The 22244-nt window shown below is 40.1% G+C and overlaps 1 protein-coding gene across 1 annotated transcript in view; it reads right to left on the reverse strand.

Moving 5' to 3' along the window:
• Positions 1-16317: 16317 nt before the first annotated feature.
• Positions 16318-22244, reverse strand: part of LOC123978593 (collagen alpha-1(XII) chain-like) — a 58449-nt gene continuing 52522 nt past the window's right edge. The window contains exons 48-51 of the mRNA XM_046061913.1: positions 21505-21687; positions 20365-20442; positions 19102-19272; positions 16318-17207 (exon numbers count right to left, since the gene is read on the reverse strand). Coding sequence (XP_045917869.1) covers positions 17068-17207; positions 19102-19272; positions 20365-20442; positions 21505-21687 — 572 coding nt within the window. The 3' untranslated portion in view covers positions 16318-17067. The remainder of the gene's footprint in view (positions 17208-19101; positions 19273-20364; positions 20443-21504; positions 21688-22244) is intronic.

The following is a 22244-nucleotide window of genomic DNA, read 5'->3' on the forward strand; positions in this document are numbered from 1 at the left end:
AATTTGTTGAGTGGTGCCATTTGAATACATTTGAGGGCAAAACCAGAACCACCAAACCACCAAACAGTCTGTTAATAACCTGTCAGCTGACATCTAGGGCTGAGAATGAAGCCTAAATTACAAACTTCATCAGACATCAAAACCTTCCATTCATGATTCATTCTAAAAGTATTATGAGATCATGCAATGATTTGACTATTTCATTCAGCAGCAGCGCAAAAAAATTTAACAGAACATTTGATTAACTCTGGCAAAATGGTCAAACTGCCAGTAAAAATGACGTGGGGCTCTTAGCCTTGATCAGTTAAACTGGTGATTGAGTTTCCATTACATTACTAGGTGGCGTTTTTCCCAGAATAATGCAAAAATATCAGCATTTGATTTGCTAAAAAATAGAGGACCTTGCATTGTGAGACAAAGTGAAGTGGAGCATCAGGCTACACATCAAGCAACTGGCTTTGCTCCCATGAGTCACAAAAAGACAAAATGTTTCAGTTTCTATTAAAGTACAGCAGGATCTTCTTCATCAAAAATGACCTGATTAGTCTTTAGTTTTTTATTTTCATAACTTCAGATCATTTGAAAAGACTTGCATTTCTACATTTGGTGTGTGCTTTTCCAGGGTATCTTTCCAAACTCTAAAACCATGAGGAGAAAAGACTCTTGTTGTTCAGAAGATTTATTAGACCATTAAAGAATAATGATTAATCGTCTTTCGAAAAGACCTGGCCCTAATTGCAGTAGTTAGAGTAAATTACAGGGATATTATGCTGTGTTTTGCTATTGCTGCTCACCTCATGTTGAAACAAGACATGCAAAGAGCATCATGAATCAGACTTGTTTGACTGGGGCCAAACACAGCAATGTCTGATGAACTACGAATACGTATCGGTTGTATTTCATCATTTAATTTTCAATCATAGCTTAGCAACTGTAACTAGGCACAGCAGATCAATCAAGCACTTCTCCGCTTAATGACAACGTGTGTATGCAGACAGCAAGTGTTTGGAGGGTGGTGTATTTTCTAAACCTCTCCAAAACCAAAAAAAGAGCAAATGTGTAAGAGATGAATTAAACAGTGTGTTTATCTGCTAAGTTGCAACAGTAGAATGTTCAGCTAATTAGCTTACTACCTACAGTAACAACCAAGCGTTACTTTCCAGGCTAAGAAGTACATCATTTATTATAGCTACGTTACAGTCGGGATGGGCTCTGCTGTCATCCGCTAGCCCCCAGGAAGTGCACCAGGCTTTGAAGCCAGTTTTCTGAATTTAAAACAGGGGACATTTTTGGTTTGGTCAGTATGTCATTAAAAATATCATGTTATATGTGAAATCATAAAGGGGGACAATTGTAATCTGTCAAATACAAACCTAATGAATATAATCAGCATTTTAGGGCAGAGGCTGCAATCACTGTCTGGCAAGCAGAATACTGCATTTTGTGTTGTTTTGGCCATTCAGTTATAATCTGTCAAATACAACCCTCGTGAATATAATCAAGTCATGTTCAGGCAATCTACCTTTCAGTCAATAAGTAGAAGCTGCAATCACTTTCTGGAAGTGGAATACTGCATTACATTAGTTGCATTGGCTATTTAAAGGTATTTCAACAGGTAAAAAGGACTGGATTTGTTGGTACACAGCAAATTAAAGCAAATCATAAGGATAATTGCAAAAGAGACCTTCTCAGTAGAAAGTCATGTTTATTATGGGCTTCATTCCGTTTTCCAAATATAAACAAGGATATTAGACATAGGCCTACCAAATACATATTCCATCGACAACAACCGGCTTCTATTATTGCCTATAATCACGTGAATGTCATGCCTGGTTACGCTATAAACTACAAACACTTAATTGGCTACAATTGTAATTATCCCGTTAAAAGAAACATTAAAGTATCACAAAGACAAACCTTTGCTGTTACCACGGACATAAAGTGATGTTTATTTGCATGTTATGTCTGTTTGATCCAGATAAAAGCAGCTGTAGTTGTAAAGAGACTGGGCGATACAGCTTAAACATGCTGTTGCGCGCTCCTGTGGACAGTCACTTTTCAGTACAACACCTGTGTGCTCTGCTGTCCAGTCTTTCTGGCTTCGTAAAATCTGATTTGAGGTCTGTTAATACCTTATACAGTCTATGATTAACACATAATTAAAAACGAGGACATTTCCGGCGACAGCTCCAGACGGGGACAGACCACCAAAACTGGGGACTGTCCCCGGAAAACGGGGACGTCTGGTCACCCTGATCCATGGTCCTCTGCAGTAGCTCTCTGTCCCCCGTCTTATCATGCATCTACAGTATGTGTATGTGTTTGTGGTTTCAGAATACACTGCATACACAAATGCTTTTCAGAATTTGTAATTGTCGTCGATGCTGCATAACAATACAGGCAGGCAGCTATATGTTTAATTTGCAAAATTATTTTATTTATTTACCTTCACCTCTCTCTGCACAAAAGGATCCCAGTCCATTCTCTCACCCATATTCTTTCCTTTTGCATGTCATTTCCCGTGTCACTTCTTGTGTGTTTTCATGACAAAACAGTTTGGAGACCAGACAGACTTCTTGGGGATTCCTCCCGGTAAAAGACCTGTGGCTGATTAGTCATGTAGTGTGCAAACCACAACTTCAAGATTCCCAATTACAAAACAGAAAGTTGTGTAGTGTGAACAATACAGCAATCTGATGACTTTGAGAGTTATGTAGTGTGACCAAGGCATATAGGACACGGGGCTTAACGTCATTTACACAAAAGTATATTTTACACCTTTATGTATTTGTTGTTTATTTTTCTTAAATACAACAAATTTAAGTGTGAATATATTGTTTGTGTTTCACATCTGCAGACTGTACACACCATATTTCTTACATTAAATCAAATGTGCAGAAACTTTGTCAATCTATTAAATTCATATCAGGATCAACTGTTGCCATTACACATTATTTGGTGAGGAAATATGTGTCTTGGGGGAACAGAGTGGGTGGAAAAGGGAAGACCACAACTCCTCCAGTTGTCATCCGGTTCCTCAGCAGACAGTGATACTCTGTGAAATCCATCAATGATAGGAACAGGATTCTAAAATCACCCAGTTGGAATGTCCCTCCCACACGGATGAAGACCATCGTGCTTCATAACACCTCCATCATGTTGCCCCCCCTTCACTTGCAGTCTGAGGAAGAAATTATTCATGTCCAACTCAAAAGAGGGACGACACACGAAACATAATGATTTATGTTATAATGAAATGAAATTATAACGAAATGACACAGAGATAAACTTCTTCCAGAGACATTTTTGTAATTTAAATACAAGCTGTTATAGACACATTTCATCGTGGTGACAACTTTAAAGGTCACGATGTACTATATGTTCTGTAACCTTAAACTAACATGTTCCACAGAGACGTTCGACAATGACTTAAGTGTGAAGCTGTAAAATGCCTCCAAATGACCAGCAAGGGACACATGGAAAGGCTGCTGTGCCTGTGCTTTTATTCCACTGGCTGTTCAGTACTTGTAAACTTCAGCAGTATGGGTGGAATTAGGCCTGTTTTCTTAGTCAATATGACATCTTAATTCATTCATTTTTGTGTAATTTTTGTGGTTAGGAACTTCTGCCTTCCCAGCTACAATCAAAACAAACCAATTCCCCAATTTGTCATGGTGTCAAGACTCCCTCCTCATGCCCAGTTGAAGTGACAATTCAAATTAGAAACTTCTGTTTAAGATAGACTGGACCTATGCGTCATATTAAGCCCAAATTTCTCACACAAACCAACAGAAAAACCTTAATTACATTGCACACAATCACATTTACAGAATAACTGAACTCCAAACAACTCTACCATTCAATTTTGCCCAACTAGTGGCTATGACAATGTTGGCCAGTAAATTGGTTTATCCAAAAGCCAAAGTCGGATTACCATAAAATTAGGTATGAATAATTCATAGTACCCAGAAGCTATTCTAATGATTTGGAGATTCCCCTGATGTTACTTCTAGCACCACAGTCAGGTTTTAGTTTCCCCCTGACTGATTCGGCTTATGATAAAACTTAATAGCCTGAAATTCGCTGTTTTGAAGGTCTCCCAAAAGAGAAATCCTTGTTTTAGTGCCCTCCTGACCTTTCCCCCAACACCAACCAACCATCCATCTGGTTTATGAGGCTCATCCGAGGTCTGGGTCACAGTGGCAGCTGGCATTGTAGCTCGTACGTCCTTCTCCCTAACTACATTCTCCGGCTCCCAATGCATTCCCAGATCACATGGGACAAGTAATTCATCCAGTGTGTTTTGGGCCTGCCCTGTGGTCCCCTTCAAGTTGGAAAAGATGGAAAACCTCCACAGGGAGGTGTTCATCCTGATCAGAAACCCCAAACCACCTCAGCTGGATTATCTCGACAAGAAGGAGCAGTGGTTCTATTACAAGGTCTTTCCAGATGTCTCTATGCTCTATGGGTGAGCGCAGCCACCCTATTAAGTAAACTCATTCTGGCCGTTTGTATTCACTATCTCATTCTTTTTCTTGTTACCCAAAGCTCAAGACCACGGGTGAGAACAGCATCTAAAGAAACCTATACTGCTTCACTTGGGGCACCACATTCATGCCAGAATATGAAAACATAATGAGTAGATTGCCATGAAATTTAGTAAGCAGAGGTTCATGGAAGGTGAACCCTTTCACTTTTGGACACTCCATGAAGTGTCAGTTTTGTTTCCAAGACATCAAAGACTACTGTCATGGATGGATTTCAATTAAACTGGATAGATCTAGATACCTTGATCCAGAGGTTGAATCCTTGTGTTGCTGATGAACTTCTGCCTCCATTTAAGCACTACGCTCAAGTCAAAATATCTTGTACATATGTCTTTACAGACATATTTACAAGACTTCTCATAGGCAGACTGCCATGATATTTGATTACCACATTCATTCCCAAAGGGGGATACACTTCTGTGTGTTTAATGACCTCATGGCCTTTACTCTGGCAAACTTTAGATGTTTTTGGCTCACAACTAATATGGTTTATAAACAGCAAAACAATTTGGATATTATACCTCAAACAAAGCAGAGTTGGAAAGTTAATTCTTAGGTACCACTAACTAGTTTTTCCAGAGCTTTCACACACATTTCAAAGAAAGTTCCTTTTGACCATTATCCCTAAATCTAAAGAATATTGTATACTTTTGGGGAGTCTTTCCCAGAACAGCAGGCCCCTTTCCTTTCTCTCGCTGACATTCACAGACACCCCTGGGAGCTGAGTCAGGGAGACTCTTCCTCAGCTGGGAGCTCCAAGGTCACCATGGCGGCTGCTCTGCCAGCTGCTACGGCCTGGAAGGGAAACTAGAGAGGATTTTCTCAGAGTTGCTCTAAAAGGAAAGAGTGACACAGCATTACGTTGACCCCAGTAAGCGTTTTTCCTCACCCCCCTCGGAGAGCCAGGCACCGACTGTCCAGGCCCACACAACCAGACCCCCATACATACCATCACCCACACAAACATGTGAATGTGTGGTTACAATGTCCAACTCTGTTCCAGCTATTCTGAAATGTAGCTTGTCAGCTGTCATTTTCTGATACTATTCCATGACCGGTGGGACCTCCCAAGTGCTCCCAAGATAAATCTGATGGGTCACCAGACGATTAAAGGGATAAAGGAAAATATCTGGTTCAGAAAATAGTTTATTGTTTTCTCAAACTATTTCCCTTGTGAAATACTGGATACTTTAAACCCTTCAAGCCCCTAAAAGTCGATAAAATAAAAATAAATGAAACACTGGATACTTTGAAAATGCTTAAAGGAATAGTTCACCATTTTGGGTAATATCCTTATTTTCTTTCTGGAGTTAGCTGGGAAGATCGATACTACTTTCGTATCTATATATTGAAGAGGTGGTATTATGCTCATTTTCAGTTTCAAAATCTTATTTAGGGGTTGTACCAGAACAGGTTTACATGGTTTAAATTTCAAAAAACACCATGTATTTCTCATACTGCACATTGCTGCAGCTCCTCTTTTGTGTTGTACGCTCTGCTCTTGAGCTACAGAGTGACGCATCTTACTTGTACAAAATCTTTGTTGGGAGTTGCACATACGCAGTTCCCAGGTAGGGACTACTAGCCAATCAGAAGCAGAGAAGGGCGGGTCGTAAGAAACAAGTAGTGTGATCCAAATCAAAGCCGCTTCAGACTGCGACCGTAACAGACGGCATAAGTTACTCAGAAGTCCACAACATCATTGTTCCACATCTTACCATAAACCACTACAAAAATCACCATATTTCAACTCAATAATACATAAAAATTGGCCAAACAATTTGAACGTTTGCTCAGTAGCTTTCACATCGGATGTAACGTTAGCATTATAGCTACAACTTTAGCTGTGTTAGCCAACATTTACAACAACTCCGCACTTGAACAGTCTGTGAAGTTACATTGCCGTGTTTATTTTAAATATAATTCACAACCAACAGAGTCGGAGTTGCATCGTCTTTTAGGACTAAACGTTGAACTGTGTTCTGACAATCTATGCTGCCTTGCTGAAAAATGCTACCATAGCGCAAATCGATAGACTCGACTCTACTCGGCCCTGCTCCGTTTTCCATTGCAGATAGTACCCAGAGATAGTACGTAGCTTGTCGTCATAGCGACGCCACACACAACTGCCGCGACGTAATGTTCAATGCGACACACACATGCAATCCACACAGCTTTCTCTTTTTTAAGTTAAATCGTTTCAACACTCCTCAGAATGTAAAGACAGATAAGCGGTATGAAAACCTACAGCTGTGTTTTCCTCTGCCGTTGTTGCTGCAGCGGTCTGTGTGACGGCGGGAGCAGAGGGCTCTGTGAGCGGGCGGCTGGCCGGCCTCACACGCTCCTCCCGCGGGTTGGCGCAGGCTTCCCCCGCAGCCACTTGCGGAGCTCCTCAACTCCGAAAATATTCAAGCATATTTTTGTTCCGCCATCACTTATCGTAAAACTGTCAATGTTCGAAATCTACACAGCTGATTTCTCACCTCAAAACTTCTCAGAAGTGGATTTAGTGATGAAATTCCAAAAAAAAAAAAAAAGTAAAATATAAAACTTTCTGTTGCTGGCCTCTGCACGCAATTAGTGTTGTGTCGTTCAAAGAACGTTTCGTTCATTTGACCTAATCTTGTATGTGACTCAGGAGGAACGGGTTGTTTCAGTGAGCAATTCGTTCATTTTCACGCATGCGTGAATAGTCTTGGACTCTCACTTTCGTTCACTCGTTACACAGCAGCTGCAAGGTCTCCGTCAGCACAGGAAAATTAGTTCAGGACTCATAACTGTGGGTCTCTGGGTTTGAGTCGTTCATTTGTCACATGACAGCTCGGCTATAGGGCTGTGGTAAGCATGCAGCACAGGAAACAGAATTGATTAGTTCACGACTCTCAACTGTGGTTCTCTGGGTTTGAGTCATTCATTTTTCACGTGACATCTCGGCTACAACTGTGGAGCAGGAATGAACTGTTCGTCACTCGGCAGGCTGAGTTACTGCCAGCACCGGGGAATGAGAGGCAAGTCCGTAGTCAGGTAACAGTCACTGGACTGACATATATCTAATATCTATTTTGATAATTATGTGACATTTAATAAAGCATAACGTTATTACAGCGCAGTGATGTTGTGCTAAGTTATAGTTTTAACACAGCCGCACCGTAACTTTAGTCCTGCTAGTGTTAACAGCCAACAGCTGATGAGAGTTGTTCTGGGTCCGCTCCACTTCAGCGCCCTGACAGAGTTCTACCAGGAGCTGAATTACCACAGAGGTCGTCTCCTCTCCAAAACAAACGGACCCGGACATTAAACCATTAAAACACAGCCTCATAGCAACGTTAGCGTTAGCCCTGTGGTTTGTTTACAGCTAACAGCTGATCCGGTCCGTCAGAGAACGCAACTTAACTTTTACTTTTTATTTATCAACAGAGCCGTGTTGTTGTGAGAGTGTGTTTTATTCATCTAGTGTGTCAAGCTTATTACTTCAATATATTCCCTTTAAATCTGATGTTAATATATAGATTTTACTCATGGATAGGATAGGCGTTAGGCTACTGTATGAATGAGCACTTTAGAGATATAGTGATAGTAATTATAATTCTATGCTGGTCTGTTAGTATACTAAGGAAAGATTGTGAAAATGGACGGATTTAGCCGGAGTAGTGGCTTAATCGAATATTGACAACATATTTCTGTGGTTTTTACATGGTTTGAATTTGGTTGTGGCTCCATGGGGCTTTATAGAACCATGATAGAGAAAGATCAAGAGGTGAATTTGTGCATTATACTTTGTCAATTAGAGCAAGCCCGGCAGCCTTCTGTGTTTGAGAACTGCGCTGTTTTTTTTAAAAATCGCCCACTAGAGGCTGCAGTGCCGCAATAACCAGCCTAGTTAAAATGAACGAAATGAACAAAATGACACAAAAAAGATTAGTTAATTTTAATGAACGAGATTTGGTGACTCGAGTCTTTCAAAAGAGTGACTTTTCCCATCACTACACGCAATGATGATGCAGTGAATAGTGAATATTCTCTCTGACCAATCAGCAGTCTGACATGTTTTCACGTTACATTTTATTATCCCTCAGCTCGCTTGGAACCTCAACGAAGGTGAGGTGATACGAAAAAAAACTACCTGGAAGCAGGTACAGGTACAACATTTCTACAATGGAAAACCAAACAAAGGCAAGTCGAGCCAAAGGGCCTCCGCTCAGACTAGCTTGGTTTGAGGGCGTGCCTGAACCCTGCTAGCTGCTTGGCAAGCTTTATGACGCGTCACAAGTAAAGGAAGTGAAGGGCTGGACTAAAAACGAGCTGTTTTCAAGCAGTTCAGAGCAGTGCTTTCTGTGGGAGATGGGAACTCCCTTTGGGCTGGACTTTGGGCTTTTTCACTTTGCAAACCTGTTACATGCACAAAAAAGAAATATAACTCAATAAAGGAGAGGGGAAAAGCCAAAAAGCATAATACCACCTCTTTAAATTGAAGTTATACCCAGGAAATTAGATTAGCTTAACATATCACAAAGACCGGAAACAAAGGGAAACAGTTAACCTGTCTCTGTCCAGAGCTAGAGTCTATGAACACCTCTAAGCTCACTCTATGTGGCTCTCAGACAACACACATGCCAAGAAATAGTAAAGCCACAAGCTGTTGTTTTCACACTTTGATTTTGTACGGATTAAAAAAACAAGATATGATATGTGTTAATTATTGAACTTTTAATCATGGTCACACTGCTCACCTGTAAAAATGGTGAGCCAATCCTCTGATAATGGCAATTTCATTGGAAGGAATTGACATCGCCATTATCAGATGATCGGCTCATGGGTTAACCTGTTCAAATGTTCCGTTCAGAATTTAATTTCGCACCATTGACCGGAAAGTACAACACAGAGGATGCTATCGTAGCTATGTTGCACCTTGCATTTATATTTAACCTCTTCTGTCAGAGTAAAAACTATTCAAAAGAGGAGCAATTGTACGACCATATATCATGTGACTAAACTGTGAATTTCCTGTCCCGTTAGTAACCAAGCTAAGATAAGGCACTAATGAGTTTGCTAACTTACCGTTAGCGCACTTGTTGATTTGGAGAGCTTTATTTTCCCTCTTCAATAACGAATTATTGACTAAAAGGGTGTAGACATGGTGGAAGTAAACAGTAAAGAGAAAACAGAGAGTGGCTCCAGGAACTATTGTGAGTAGTCCAGCAAGGGCAGCTAGTGAGTTAATGGTTAGCTCGCTATGTCACCAAGCTTTTGGCCACACCTATTTTGCATGGACGAGTGAATTTCACTTTGTGGAGTGACTGCCGCTTTAGAGGTGCTGATGGGCAGAATTGTGTAAAATTTGGACATTCGGGATAGCTGTTTCCTCCTGTTTCCCAGTTTGTACGCTAAGCTAAGCTAAGCTAAATGGCTGCCAGCTGTAGCTTCATATTTATCAACATGAGAGCATCAGCCTTCTCATCTAACTCTGCAAGAAAACAAGTACATTCCCCAAAATGTCGTAATATTCATTTAAAATAAGAGAAATACTACAGTAGATATCTTCACTACTTCAGGTTTCTGAATATCCCTCAAATGAGATCAATCTGAGAGTAAAAATCACGGCAGACAATCCATAACCACACTAAGGCTACAATGGCAGGTCACAAGTAAACACTGGACGGTTTAAGGGCTCACACAACAAAAATGCTGGGAACCACTGATTTAGACAACCTCACTACAAAGACTAGGGCCAGAATTATTCTCACAAAAATCTTCTGTCTTGATAAGATTTTGCCCATCTCTAAAGAGAGACAGATATCTGTTCATCATTTAGTGCTTGTTTATAGGAGCAGCTCAGCTGAACTACATGAAGTCATGTGGCTGTATCTTGTCCCCTTAATGTACTCCATCCTCCAAGACATATTGTTAATTGCGTTTTATCTTATTTTACATTCAACAACTGATTGCATGAATACATGTGTCCTGTTCCAGACCACTTCAGAGGACAGACATTTAGCATGGCACAAACTTTAGAAACAACTAAACCTTTCCTCAGTCCTCCCATGAAATCACTCTTTCTGTGTTCAAAAGTGGTTGTAACTTAATCAGTAAAAGATGACACAGATGACATCTTCCCTCCATGTTTGTCACACTTAATTCTTGACTCATGCTTGATCATTCTGACGAGCAGCTGCACTGGGATGTCTGATATCTTCAGTAAGAAATGCTAACTAGAGGCACTGTGTGCTGCCACAAGACATTTGATTTCTGCATCATTTGGCTTGTAGTGCTGTAAAACCTCACTGGGCTGAAAGCACTGGAAAATAAGGCTGAAATAAGTGAGCTCTAATAGAAGCAGATGGACCATGTCAAAAGCTGGGATGACTTGTTCCAATGAAATATTTCACAGCTGCTTGGGATCATTTACAACAGCCCCCCAAAGGGAAGAACAAACATGTAAACTGATAACATTTTGGAGGGAAAGCATGTAGGAGAATGTTGAATCAGCAAGGTTATAGACAGGTTCAACCACACCCACGCTGGATCATTTGAAGATATAAAAGGATGTTGATTTTTACACTACAATGTGTCTGCCCACAACATTCAACCACTATCTTGTGTTCAAGATCTCCTGACGAGTTTCACCTCATTAGCCCTCCAGTCACAACAACAAAGCATCAGAGACCACCCTCATCTACACCATCAAAGCTCACTACAAAAAGGTCAGACATTTCATAAACATCAGTACAACCTTTTGTGGGATAGGCAGAGGAATCAAAACAATTGTTGGCCTTCAACCAGTGATCTCTACAGCTGTGCTCTGCGTGTTCTGCGTCTTGCAACAGAGCGCAGAGCTTTGGAGGAAAGATGAGACACTCCTGCCCTGCAAACAACTTAAGCAAGTTATAATCCATAAAACCAAGCCTCATTTTTGATGCTATTTATGTTTTTTGTTCATTTTTGGAGCAATAGCCATTCAATATATTTACATTCTGTAATAATCGCTCTGAATAGGGTTTTTTATTTATGTAGGGTTTTTGACATGTTGTGACAAAGCTATAGGGATCCGCCATTCCCACACTGGATCCCAATTGTCTACCTAACGATGTGTCAATCACAGGAAATTCACGTGTTTTTTTTTAAATTGTCTCGTTCTCGTATCTGCCTTGCTGTTTACTGTTCACGTTCCCACAGCCATGTCAGAGCTATAATAGGTTACTGTTAATGCAAAAATAAAAGTTCCTGCTGCTGCTTCACATATAAATGCAGCTGGGGAAACACAGGGTGGCTTTTATTGTAGAGCAGCCAAAATCACACTGTATCTGTCACAGAGGGTAGTGCTAACTGTGATCATTCATCAAAAATCCATCAAAGAAAACAAGACAAAAGTACTTTTCAGCATTTTGTCATCAGCGGAGGATATCTAATTTGTGAAAGGTGGTAGCAAGACAGAGCAGCCGCAACGAGCTGTTAGATGAACAGTTGCAGGCTTCTTAACAATACATTGCTGTTTTGTGGAAATCTACTCAAGCGGTGTGCAGCATAACAACTTGAGTTTGTTTGGCTGCACTGTGAATAAATACCACCAGTGACTCTTCTGTTGTATTTCTGACGAAGAAGATGTTCAAATAGTGTTTCCTGTGAAATTAAATTGCACGTGCTGTTTACCATGGGTGCTGCAGAATCAACCAGGACTGAAATCTCAAGCATGTCTGATGATTTTAAAACTCCAAGCATGCAAAGAGGCTAAAAACCGGTCTCATCAATCCTTGACATCTAATTTGATTTTAAAGGATTCCCTTCCAGAATTAAATGTCTCTGTTCGTCATTTAAGTTATAGGATGCTATAGGCCGCAGTAAATGGGACTATTGGAAGGGGAACAAGTGTGATTTTTGTCAATAACACACTGCATCGTTCCCTGTTTAATTTCCAGTCTGGAGGACATTTTGGTGACAGGTAACGTGGCAAATGAGGACATGGGTTTTATAAGAGGAATAATTCACAATCAAAGCTCCATTTTCACTAGGTCAGCTGGAGAACTGTTGGCTCTCGTCTTCCAATATTCAAAGGGGAGTGCTGCTCCATTATTGCTTTTGGCATCTCAGTCAGTGGAAACCTACTGTCTGTATGCTTACTGAATATTTGCCCTCTGAGGAGTCAACCCCCCTTCATGTTCAAAAGCACTACTTCATTCCTTCCTCAGGTTTTGGTTGGCAAGCCAAGGATCAAAGCCTCTCTGTTCTAATGTGTGGCTGCTTCAGGCCAAGCAAGTCATATACATTTGTGCCTGGTTCCCTTTGTGCGGTGGCATCCTTTCTAAGCCACGATAAAGCCAAGCTGAAGTTAAATGCAGTATGATATGATCAATTATACTACTACTAACTTACTATATATAGGAAAGTTGCAATTTACTTCAACTTTGGAGTGTCACATAATCAAAAGGCTGGTCCAGAGGCTTGGCCACACTGCCAAAAGTAAAATTCAGAGGATCATCTTTTGGAATAAAAAAATAAATTAAACCATACTATTAAAACAGAATTTTGGCTTGAAGCAAAGGCCATCCAATAGAAACGCTTTATTACTACTGGCCATCAAAGACCCATATTGGTCAATCTGTCTCCTTATCCCAGTGTAGGTTTGAAACCTCAGCTCTTCTATACACTCACCAACCACTTTATTAGGTATTGTTCAATTGCTTGTTAACACAAATAGCTCAATGCATTTAGGCATGTAGACGTGGTCAAGGCAACTTGCTGAATTTCAAACTGAGCATCAGAATGGGACGGGCTGATCTGAGTATTTCAGAAACTGCTGATCTACTGGGATTTTCACGCATCTCTAGGGTTTACAGAGAATGGTCCGAATATCCAGTGAGCAGCAGTTGCGTGGACAAAAATGCCTTGTTGATGTTAGAGGTCAGAGGATATTGGGCAGACTGGTTCGAGATGACAGAAAGGCTACTAGCAAGGTGTACCTAATAAAGTGGCTGGTAAGTTTAAAGGCAGTGTATGTAATCAGTCAGTTTATGTTACATATGTGATGTCACCCTGTGTACTGCAGCTAGCAGCAAGTTAGCTTAGCTTAGCATAAAGTCTGGAAATAGGGAAAACAGCTAGCAAGCCTATGTCTTAACACGGAAGTTGTGATATATATAATGCGTTAAATAGTGAACTTTAAAGGTGCTGGTAGGCTGTTTTTATTACCTTTGGACAGAGCCAGGCAAGCTGTTTCCCCTGTTTCCAGTCGCTGTACTTAGCTAAGCTAACTGGCTGCCAGCTGTAGCTTCATATTAACTGTACACACTGGGCATGAGAGTGGTGTCAATCTTGCAGCAAAAACAAAAACGTATTACAACAAAATGTTAAATTATTCCTTTAATTCCTTTAAAAAGTGTAAATGATTTGCCTTCCCTTGCCAGCAGGCCATTTCATGACTGTGTTCTGTATATGTATGTATGATCTGCACTGTAATGATCAATGTACTGTACAGCATGTTACATTATGAACAGAGCTTTAACATGTTTTCACAAAAATATGGTAATATAACATTCCACAACATGTGCTCTCCATTATTTACCTGTCCCACCAATTCTCATGCTTTCGTAGTGGTACTAACAATCCAAATAAAATTCTACTTTCAATCACTTGTGATTTCTTCTCAATACCAGGCTAACCTATCTCATCTGCTGCCCAAAGCACATGCATGGTTCCATTCTATTATCGCACTGAACCTATACAAAACACTATTCAATGATTCCCCGTAAATTTAGGCTGCTTGATTAATGCCATGAAATGAATCGTAAATTGTTTAACAGAGATACAAGGAAAATGTCTTGCAGTGTTCTTGAAACCTTTACTCAGTTACGCAGCTCCAAGGTAAATGAAAAACTGGTGAATTGCTGTTTCCTTGAACGTCAGTGTTTTGACGTGCCAACGCTGATATCATATCACACACTTGATATGAATTTGCTACTGCCATACTGAAAGTTTGAAAAGTCTTTGAAAGTTTAGACATTGTGATTACATTTATCGACAATATGAGTTTTACATTGTTCCCAGGTTTGACTGGTGAAGAGATTATATTTTTATATGAACAATAGATCAAATGACAAATATCACAATATCACAAAACTCTGCTTTTCCCCTCAGCTCTATGAAGCATTTTAGCATTTTCCACTTTGTTGTTTTGGTTTTTATTTGGTCTCATTGCTCCTATTAACGTCAGCCACTGTATAGAAAATGATAAACCCACTATATGCTACCTGCCTAACACCACCAATAGTCCTACCCACTGCTGTGGAAGAGACACATTGTCTGCTGTTTGCAAGGGGACAACTGGAAATAAAGCAGGAGTTCGTTAAAAAACTGCAACAACCGCAGCCCACTTGAAACTCTTGCCACAAAGTGAACACAGATGCACGCTGGATTGTCAACAAACTCAAAGAAATGAGCAATCAGAAACCAGACAGGGTTACAGTGAGGATGGTATTATGCCGAAGAGAGATTTTTAGAATTTAGAGGGATGCGTGCTATGATTTGCTGTGGTAAAAAATAAATGCGACTTAGGGGCTGCATCATTGTCTTGGACAATGTCATAGAATAATGTTAGAACAAAATCAGAGTCTGATATTGAGAAACAGTGTGAGCAGCGTATCACTTATAACAGGTGTAAATCTATTTCAACAAGACCAGTGTGTCTCAGAGAGGGCTGCTGTAAGGTTAACTATTGTAAATGCAGAGGAGCTTTTTAGAAAAGTCACACAATGAGACCAGAGCTATGGGTTCTCCCATACCTGTTAAAGGAGATTTATATGGCAGGCAGTGTTATCCACATTTACTCTTATGTAAGCTCTTTTCTGAAAGTGAAATACTTTTGCAGACTCACCTTCAACTCCTCCTTGTGACTAACATGTAACAGCTTTTCATACTGCACTTTACCTGGAAGAATTCCCGACTCTCATGACATACGAACTTCTATAAAATCTATTTGAGGTTCCAATTTAAAGACCAATTGAGGGGATTTTGCAAAGCTGGTTCATAAATTGCGTGTGCACTTTAGAAAACAAGAGTAGCAAATTAAAGGGTTTACTAGAGGATTTCTCCCATGGCCTTTTGTGGTGGTAATCTTGACCTCCATACCTCACCCCCAGTCATTATGTCTGGCATTTGTGCAGAACTCCTCCTCAGACATGCTTTCCCTTCATCACAATAAACAGAAATGGCGTCAGTTGTTCCTTTCCTCATACTCTTGTTTCACCTTTAGATATGCTTAATGGGTGGTAATGCGTGAGTTTTTCCAGGACTGTTATCTGCTCAGTCCCACAGCAGATAACAGTCTTATTTAATTCCTCCCCTTGGAAATCTACGCATAATCATTACAACCTGAAAGGATGAAAGCGAACTGGGTGCATGTTAAAGACGTGAAGCAATTCACATGTTGGAAAAGTTAGGTATTGTGGACTATTTTTACCACTCTGTCCTTTCTCTGCTTGTTGCTTTGACATGAACTGACATTCTGGATGGCGCAAAATATCTTTAGCTGTCAAAATAAATGAAGGTTCAAACTTCAAAGCGTATTTCTCAAGGCCTAATGTTGGGAAGAACCGGTTTTGTCACTCAAGATCAAATAAACTCTGTTTCATCTAGAGGGGAGTGTGGTGTGAAAAAAGCAGGATGGTTGCAGCTGAGGGTGTTTTTCAATAATACATGAGTCCGGAGCACAATGTTACAGATACTGCGAGAAGGTAAAGAGTTGTCAAGACAAAAATGACTGGAGAGCTGAAACAAATGCTACATTTTCAGTAGTTTTATTGAAAAATGCCTCTTCTGTTTCAGAAATAAATAAGAAAATAAGGCTGTGTGGAATTCACAAAATGTGCAGTTAAAACATGAGAAAAGCAATTCTATGTCCATAGTCTTGCAACCAAATCAAAACTGCATAGATAGAAAACAACAACTATATTCTGACTTAGAAATCCTCAGTAAATATACAACACAAACATGCAATTCCACCTTTGGTAACAAAACAAAAAAAACAAACAAGCTTGGTTTGTTACAATAAATCAGATTATCATTTGGTTTACAGGCCTAAGAAAACATCACAATGCACACATCTTTGGGGATCAAATTCATTTACCTTTTTTTTACCGATGGAGTATCTCAAACAGCTTTACATACTGAAGTTTGACATTGTCTGAAAGTGTTAAAAAACATACATACTGTATTTCCTTTGACATACGTCCTCCCAGTTTTCAAATGATTAGTGCATTACACATTGGAGTCCGATAAACACTTGCAGTTATATTACAAGCAGACACTTAAAGGGAACACTCAGCAAGCACACAGGTTTGTAATGAACGAAACATGTAGGTTTGTATTCATCTTGCTAAACTTTCTCATGTCAGAAAAATATATGTTCAGTATTGCCAGGGGTATCAAACCCATGTAAGTACTAGTTTTGTTCTGAAAATCACTTCATCCTCACATATGTGATCATGGAAGTTGTTTCAATATTACATAACTCCTTGTTGTAGCTATGATGCTAGTGTTTCTGTATTTTTTGTGGTAGTGATCTCTTTCCTCGTTGGTTTCGTGAGTAACCAGGTGATTGTATTGTCTCAAACTCTCCAGCTGGTTCCACAGGTATAGACACTACCTCAGGTTCAGGCTGGTAGCGGTCAGCTAGAAAAATATTTGGGACGGCCAATCAAAAAAAAAAGAGTTGCTTCTCCAACTTTTCACATGCACAATTTAAGTTATATTGCACTATGGAATTCCCAAAAAATTCCCTGTGTCAAACTATTGCTTCCTAAAATACCAAAAAAGCTAAATAAAAAACAGTTTCAAATGCTGTGATGACATTTACAATAAAATCCATCAAGCTATTGGATAATAAGATGTAGTATAATAACCAGCTGATACTACAAAACACACATGGGAATGGCAAGAGAGCAACATTTAGCACTGATCTGGCCAACGTACACAAAGAGCATGATGATTAAAAGTACAAGTGGAACATGCGTCAGTCTGGAACAGAGCTGTTTAAGTCACTTGAGGCGTTGTAAACAGAGGTTATGCTGGTGGTAAGTAAGCAGAGGGTTATGAGGCACAAGCTCAATACAGATGTTAACTTGATTTTTAGTGAAACGTCCTGGTTCATACAATCATTTACAAGGCACAAAAATTAGTTTTATTTACACATATCACCTCCACATTAATATTGCTTTCCTTTATAAAATCCTCTTTGTTAGTAGTTGTTTTGGGTGGTGTTTGTACATGCTCCGTCCTTCGTAGAAATATTCAGTCTCTGCTTTTTTTTGTTTTTTTCTCCCAACGGTTTGTGGTTCAAGATGCAAACAGGCCAGCAGGTTGCCATCACTGTAGCTTGTAGCTGTGAGATGATGTTAGTGCCAGTACTGCTCCATTCTGTTTTTTGGCTTTTGTAATGTTTTAAATGTTCAATAAGTATGTCCATGGTGATTATCCTTACATGCCCCATAGCAAATGGGCAAACATCTCAGAAACAGGACTTCAAAGTGTAAGTGGCACAGATGACTTAGAACGTTTACTATGCCAAACCTGAAAATAGTTCAAAGAGGATGTGAGTTTTCTCTGTGGGACAAAGTTATAAGCATCTTATATGATTTAATGTAAGTCATCATTCACCACTAGCTAGAATGCTTTACATGCCAGTTTTAAAATTGTACATCAAATGTATGGAGGTATTGGAATATAGTGGCTCCAAAGTGACTGTTCACTAAACCCCAACCCTAAACAGCGATTGTCAAATCCTAGCTTAGCAATGGTAACCAAGCAGTGGAGCTGTAGAATCACATAAAGAGTTTGGAGTTTGGGGTCTTTTTTTTAGCCTTTCAAAAAACACAAATACGTACAAGAGTAAAAGTGTAAGGAATAGATTAAACAGCGTTTATTTTAGCTAAGTTACTATGTTACTAAGATGAGCTAAGTTACTATGTTACTAAGCTAACTAGCTTACTACTAACAGTGACACAACAGCATAAACCCATGTCCAAGTAGCCTAAGCTAAGCAGTAAAACGGGATTGCTAAAGTAGGGGTCTGATTTTACCTTTTTCCTTATCATATTTTAAATAATCAGACTAACTAGCTTTACACTTAATACGGGCACAATGCTGTTTCTTTATTTCCATGTTTTTTACATCAAGGATCCTGATTTTTTTGCCTCGGACATTTAGCTTCCAATCCACTCATGAAGCTAATGTTATCTTGTTAAGTTTGTATGTATTAGACGTAGAAATGTCCAATAGTTGTTTTGCTACCTTGCCTGCTACCTCACGATGCCTCCCCAGTCTGGTCTATAGCCATGGTAAGCGAGGAGGGGCTTAGTGAACAGTCAGTTGAACTTCTTTTGGAAATAAGTTATAACAGCGTTCTTTAAAAAAATAAATACTCTGGAACACTTACATTTATATCTCCATACATTATCAAAGTAGTAGTGCACGGAGTTGCAAATGTAATTAGTATGCATACACTTGCATACACATACTCTTTTATCTAATGTAGTAGCATGCAGGACCTAGACAGTGTTGAGTGTACCTGTGTATCCTTGTCCATTGTAAGGAATGCCAACACACTGAGAAGAGTCGCAATATCCAGGGGGTCCTGGTGGTCCCCTCACCCCTGGAGTACCCTGGCGACCTGGAGGGCCACGAGGCCCAGCGGAGCCAGAAGGACCTGGGGGTCCCGTTCTAGACTCTCCTGGTGGCCCTGCAAAGGAGAGAGAAGAGGTAAATAAGGCCAGTCTGTAAGGTCTCTGGAGCTCAGAACAAAAACCCACTGACATCACCCGTAAATCTTCAGTGATTTTTTTGTGGGGGTAACAGGGGGCTGTAATTTAAAATTTTCAGTGGCTCAATTAAAAAGTTTGATCAAGGAAAAAAAAAGTCTGGGGTTGAGTGGAGTAACCCCCCCCCCGGCCCCGTCTGTCTAGACGGTGAAAACTTAAGATGGAATTTTCCCCCTCACTCTTTTTCTCTCCCTTAAGTGAGCCCATGTGTAGTCAATGAAGCCACCAAAGAGAGCTCATTGTACAACAATCTGCTTCTCACACACACACACATACAGTACACACACACACACACACACACACAAAAGTGAGTCTGAGTCATCAGTCCTCAGTTGTTTCTCACTTCATTCACAGAAACAGACATGTCAGTGTTTGGTGTTGTGGGGTAGACATCAATAGAAGGTTCCTGTTGTTTTGCAATAGCTTCCCGAGGGAAAGAAATTCTTCTGAAGTGGTGAGCGTTTTAGAGAAAACATACTGGATATTAATTGGCATTGAGGAAAGGATATATACTCTTTCAAACTGACATATCAGCCTAATAACATTCTTCAACAATTGTTTCTAAAACTGCATCATGACCTTGACTAAAAACTGAGTCAAGATTTTCTAAACGCTAGTCACAGAAATTCTCTCCTGAATGATGAACGTAAATACTTTCCATTTACTGTAGAATATTTCAGATGTGCACAGTGTTTGGAGAAGGTCAGTATTCACGAGACATAAATCTTTGAGAAAGAAAAGAAACGGGAATGTGTTTGGGGTCCCTCCAAAGAATTTATGCGGTGCAGCTGCCCAAACCAAAGTCCCTGAGACACAAATATTGTAGGTAAATTTTGGCTTCTAGCTGGAATGTGTCATTTTAACTGGACTAACTATGCACAAAAAAGCTGTCACTGTGAAACTGTGTTTTAGTGTAAAATTGAAGTTGTAAGAGAACCGCAGAAGAACAACTTTCTCGTGAAAAATCTAGCTATTTTAGCCATGAAAAGGGAGAAAAAGACCAACTGTGTTACCTGGTGGCCCACTTGGGCCTCTCTGTCCTCTGACTCCAGTTCCTTGAGAGCCTCTCTCTCCCTTCTCTCCTTGCAAACCTACATAAACAAGAGAAAAGAGTTTAACAGGGCTTTCACACCAACTTCGTTTGTTCCAGACTTTCAGACTTTTCAGTTTGATCCAAACCAAAATTGCAGGTGTGAAACCTCCCCTGGACAACAGTTCCGGACCAAACAAATTTGGTCCAACGAAAAGAGGTAGTCTCGGTCCAGATCAAACTGAATCATGGTTCACTTCGTTTCTAGCGTGAAAGTATTTTTTGGATGGTTCAGTCTTTCAGACAGACCATTTACAGGAAGTTTGGTGATTACCGTGTGAACCAGAAACAAACAAATGCACAGAGAAATGCATGGAAATGAATCTCCTGTGAAAATCTCCTGTGACAGCTCATCCTTTGATGCAAACGGCCACTATGGAAGTAAACTGCCACTCCCGTCTTTGGTCTCTCCTCGAACAGAGATGCAGAAAGATTGCTTGCTGTCTTCTCTGTGCGAATTTGAACGAGCCTCGAGTAGGCTATAGGCTAGTTGGTGCTGCAGGTAGTAATCCCATAATAACAATACAGTGGCAACAATATTAAATATTCATCCCTCATTCATTCAGTCTTCTTAAAGCTACCAGTGTCAAGTACAGGCAGACGCATCCCACATAGATGATGACGACAGGAAGCAGGTCGGTCATGTAAAGTCCTTTAGTGCGGTCGCATAAATGCAGTGTGAAACCAAACCAAAACTGACCGAATGTATCAAAATGTATCAAAACATATACTTTAGTTCGGACATTGGTGTGAACTTTCAGGTGTGAAAGCCCCCTAAATAACTTTCACACCAATAAAGCATATTGGTGTGAGCATATAAGCAAAAAAAACATAACCAATATCTTGAAATGAGTAGAAATCCTTAAGGGCATGAATAAGACATAAGACGAGCAACTCAGGATTGAAGACTATTTAGCAATGCTAAGTTGAATCATGTGTAGGCTACACATGGTGATAAGGTTATGTTGTTGTTCCACTTATTGGACCAACACTATAGTCTACATTCAATGTCACTGTGACCGTAATTAATTAATTGCTCACCATTTGCTTATTATTTAAGTACCTCTTTCTCCTGGAGTTCCAGGTAAACCTGGGTTTCCAGGGAAACCAGTTCTACCAGGTTGTCCAGGCTCTCCGCGGGCTCCATCGTTGCCAGGAGGGCCAGGAGGGCCGATAGGGCCCGGAGAGTTGCTACGATATCCAGAAGGAATCTGATTCAGCATCATGTCAATTCTGCTCATCTGACCTGCAAGAGACCAACAGAATCAGTTGGAGTTTGGATTGGAGTTATGCTTTAAGGACTTCTCTGAAGGTTAGGAAAAGTTTTGCTCACTGTTCACAAGCTGTTCACAAACTTGTCTGGCAATGGAGCGCATCATGCCCTGGGATGCAAAGTCTCCCTGTAAAACAAAGACATTTTCATGAAGAGATGGCATTGCTTTTCTCAGTGATGATGAATCATAACTGGAGTATGCTAATTTCATTAAAACACATAATAGGTACCCTCTCTCCTTTCTCTCCTTTAAGGCCAACAGCTCCCTGTTAACGAGAAGAACAGTGTTAGAACAAGCAACAACGTCAATGTGACCATTATTTGTGTCTGGTTATTCAGCACATACTGGGTTTCCTGGATCTCCTGGTTTCCCTGGTTTTCCAGTAATTCCTGGTACACCTGGATTTCCAGGGCTTCCCTGAAAAAGAAAGAAAGTGTTATTTTCAATTACTGCACAGTAAACATAATTAATAATGTAAAAACAATGTTTAACTCCCGCTCCCTATTAAGGGTTATGTAACAAGCTCTAA

This window comes from Micropterus dolomieu, linkage group LG11 (assembly GCF_021292245.1).
Source record: "Micropterus dolomieu isolate WLL.071019.BEF.003 ecotype Adirondacks linkage group LG11, ASM2129224v1, whole genome shotgun sequence".
In the NCBI taxonomy this organism is placed as follows: domain Eukaryota; kingdom Metazoa; phylum Chordata; class Actinopteri; order Centrarchiformes; family Centrarchidae; genus Micropterus; species Micropterus dolomieu.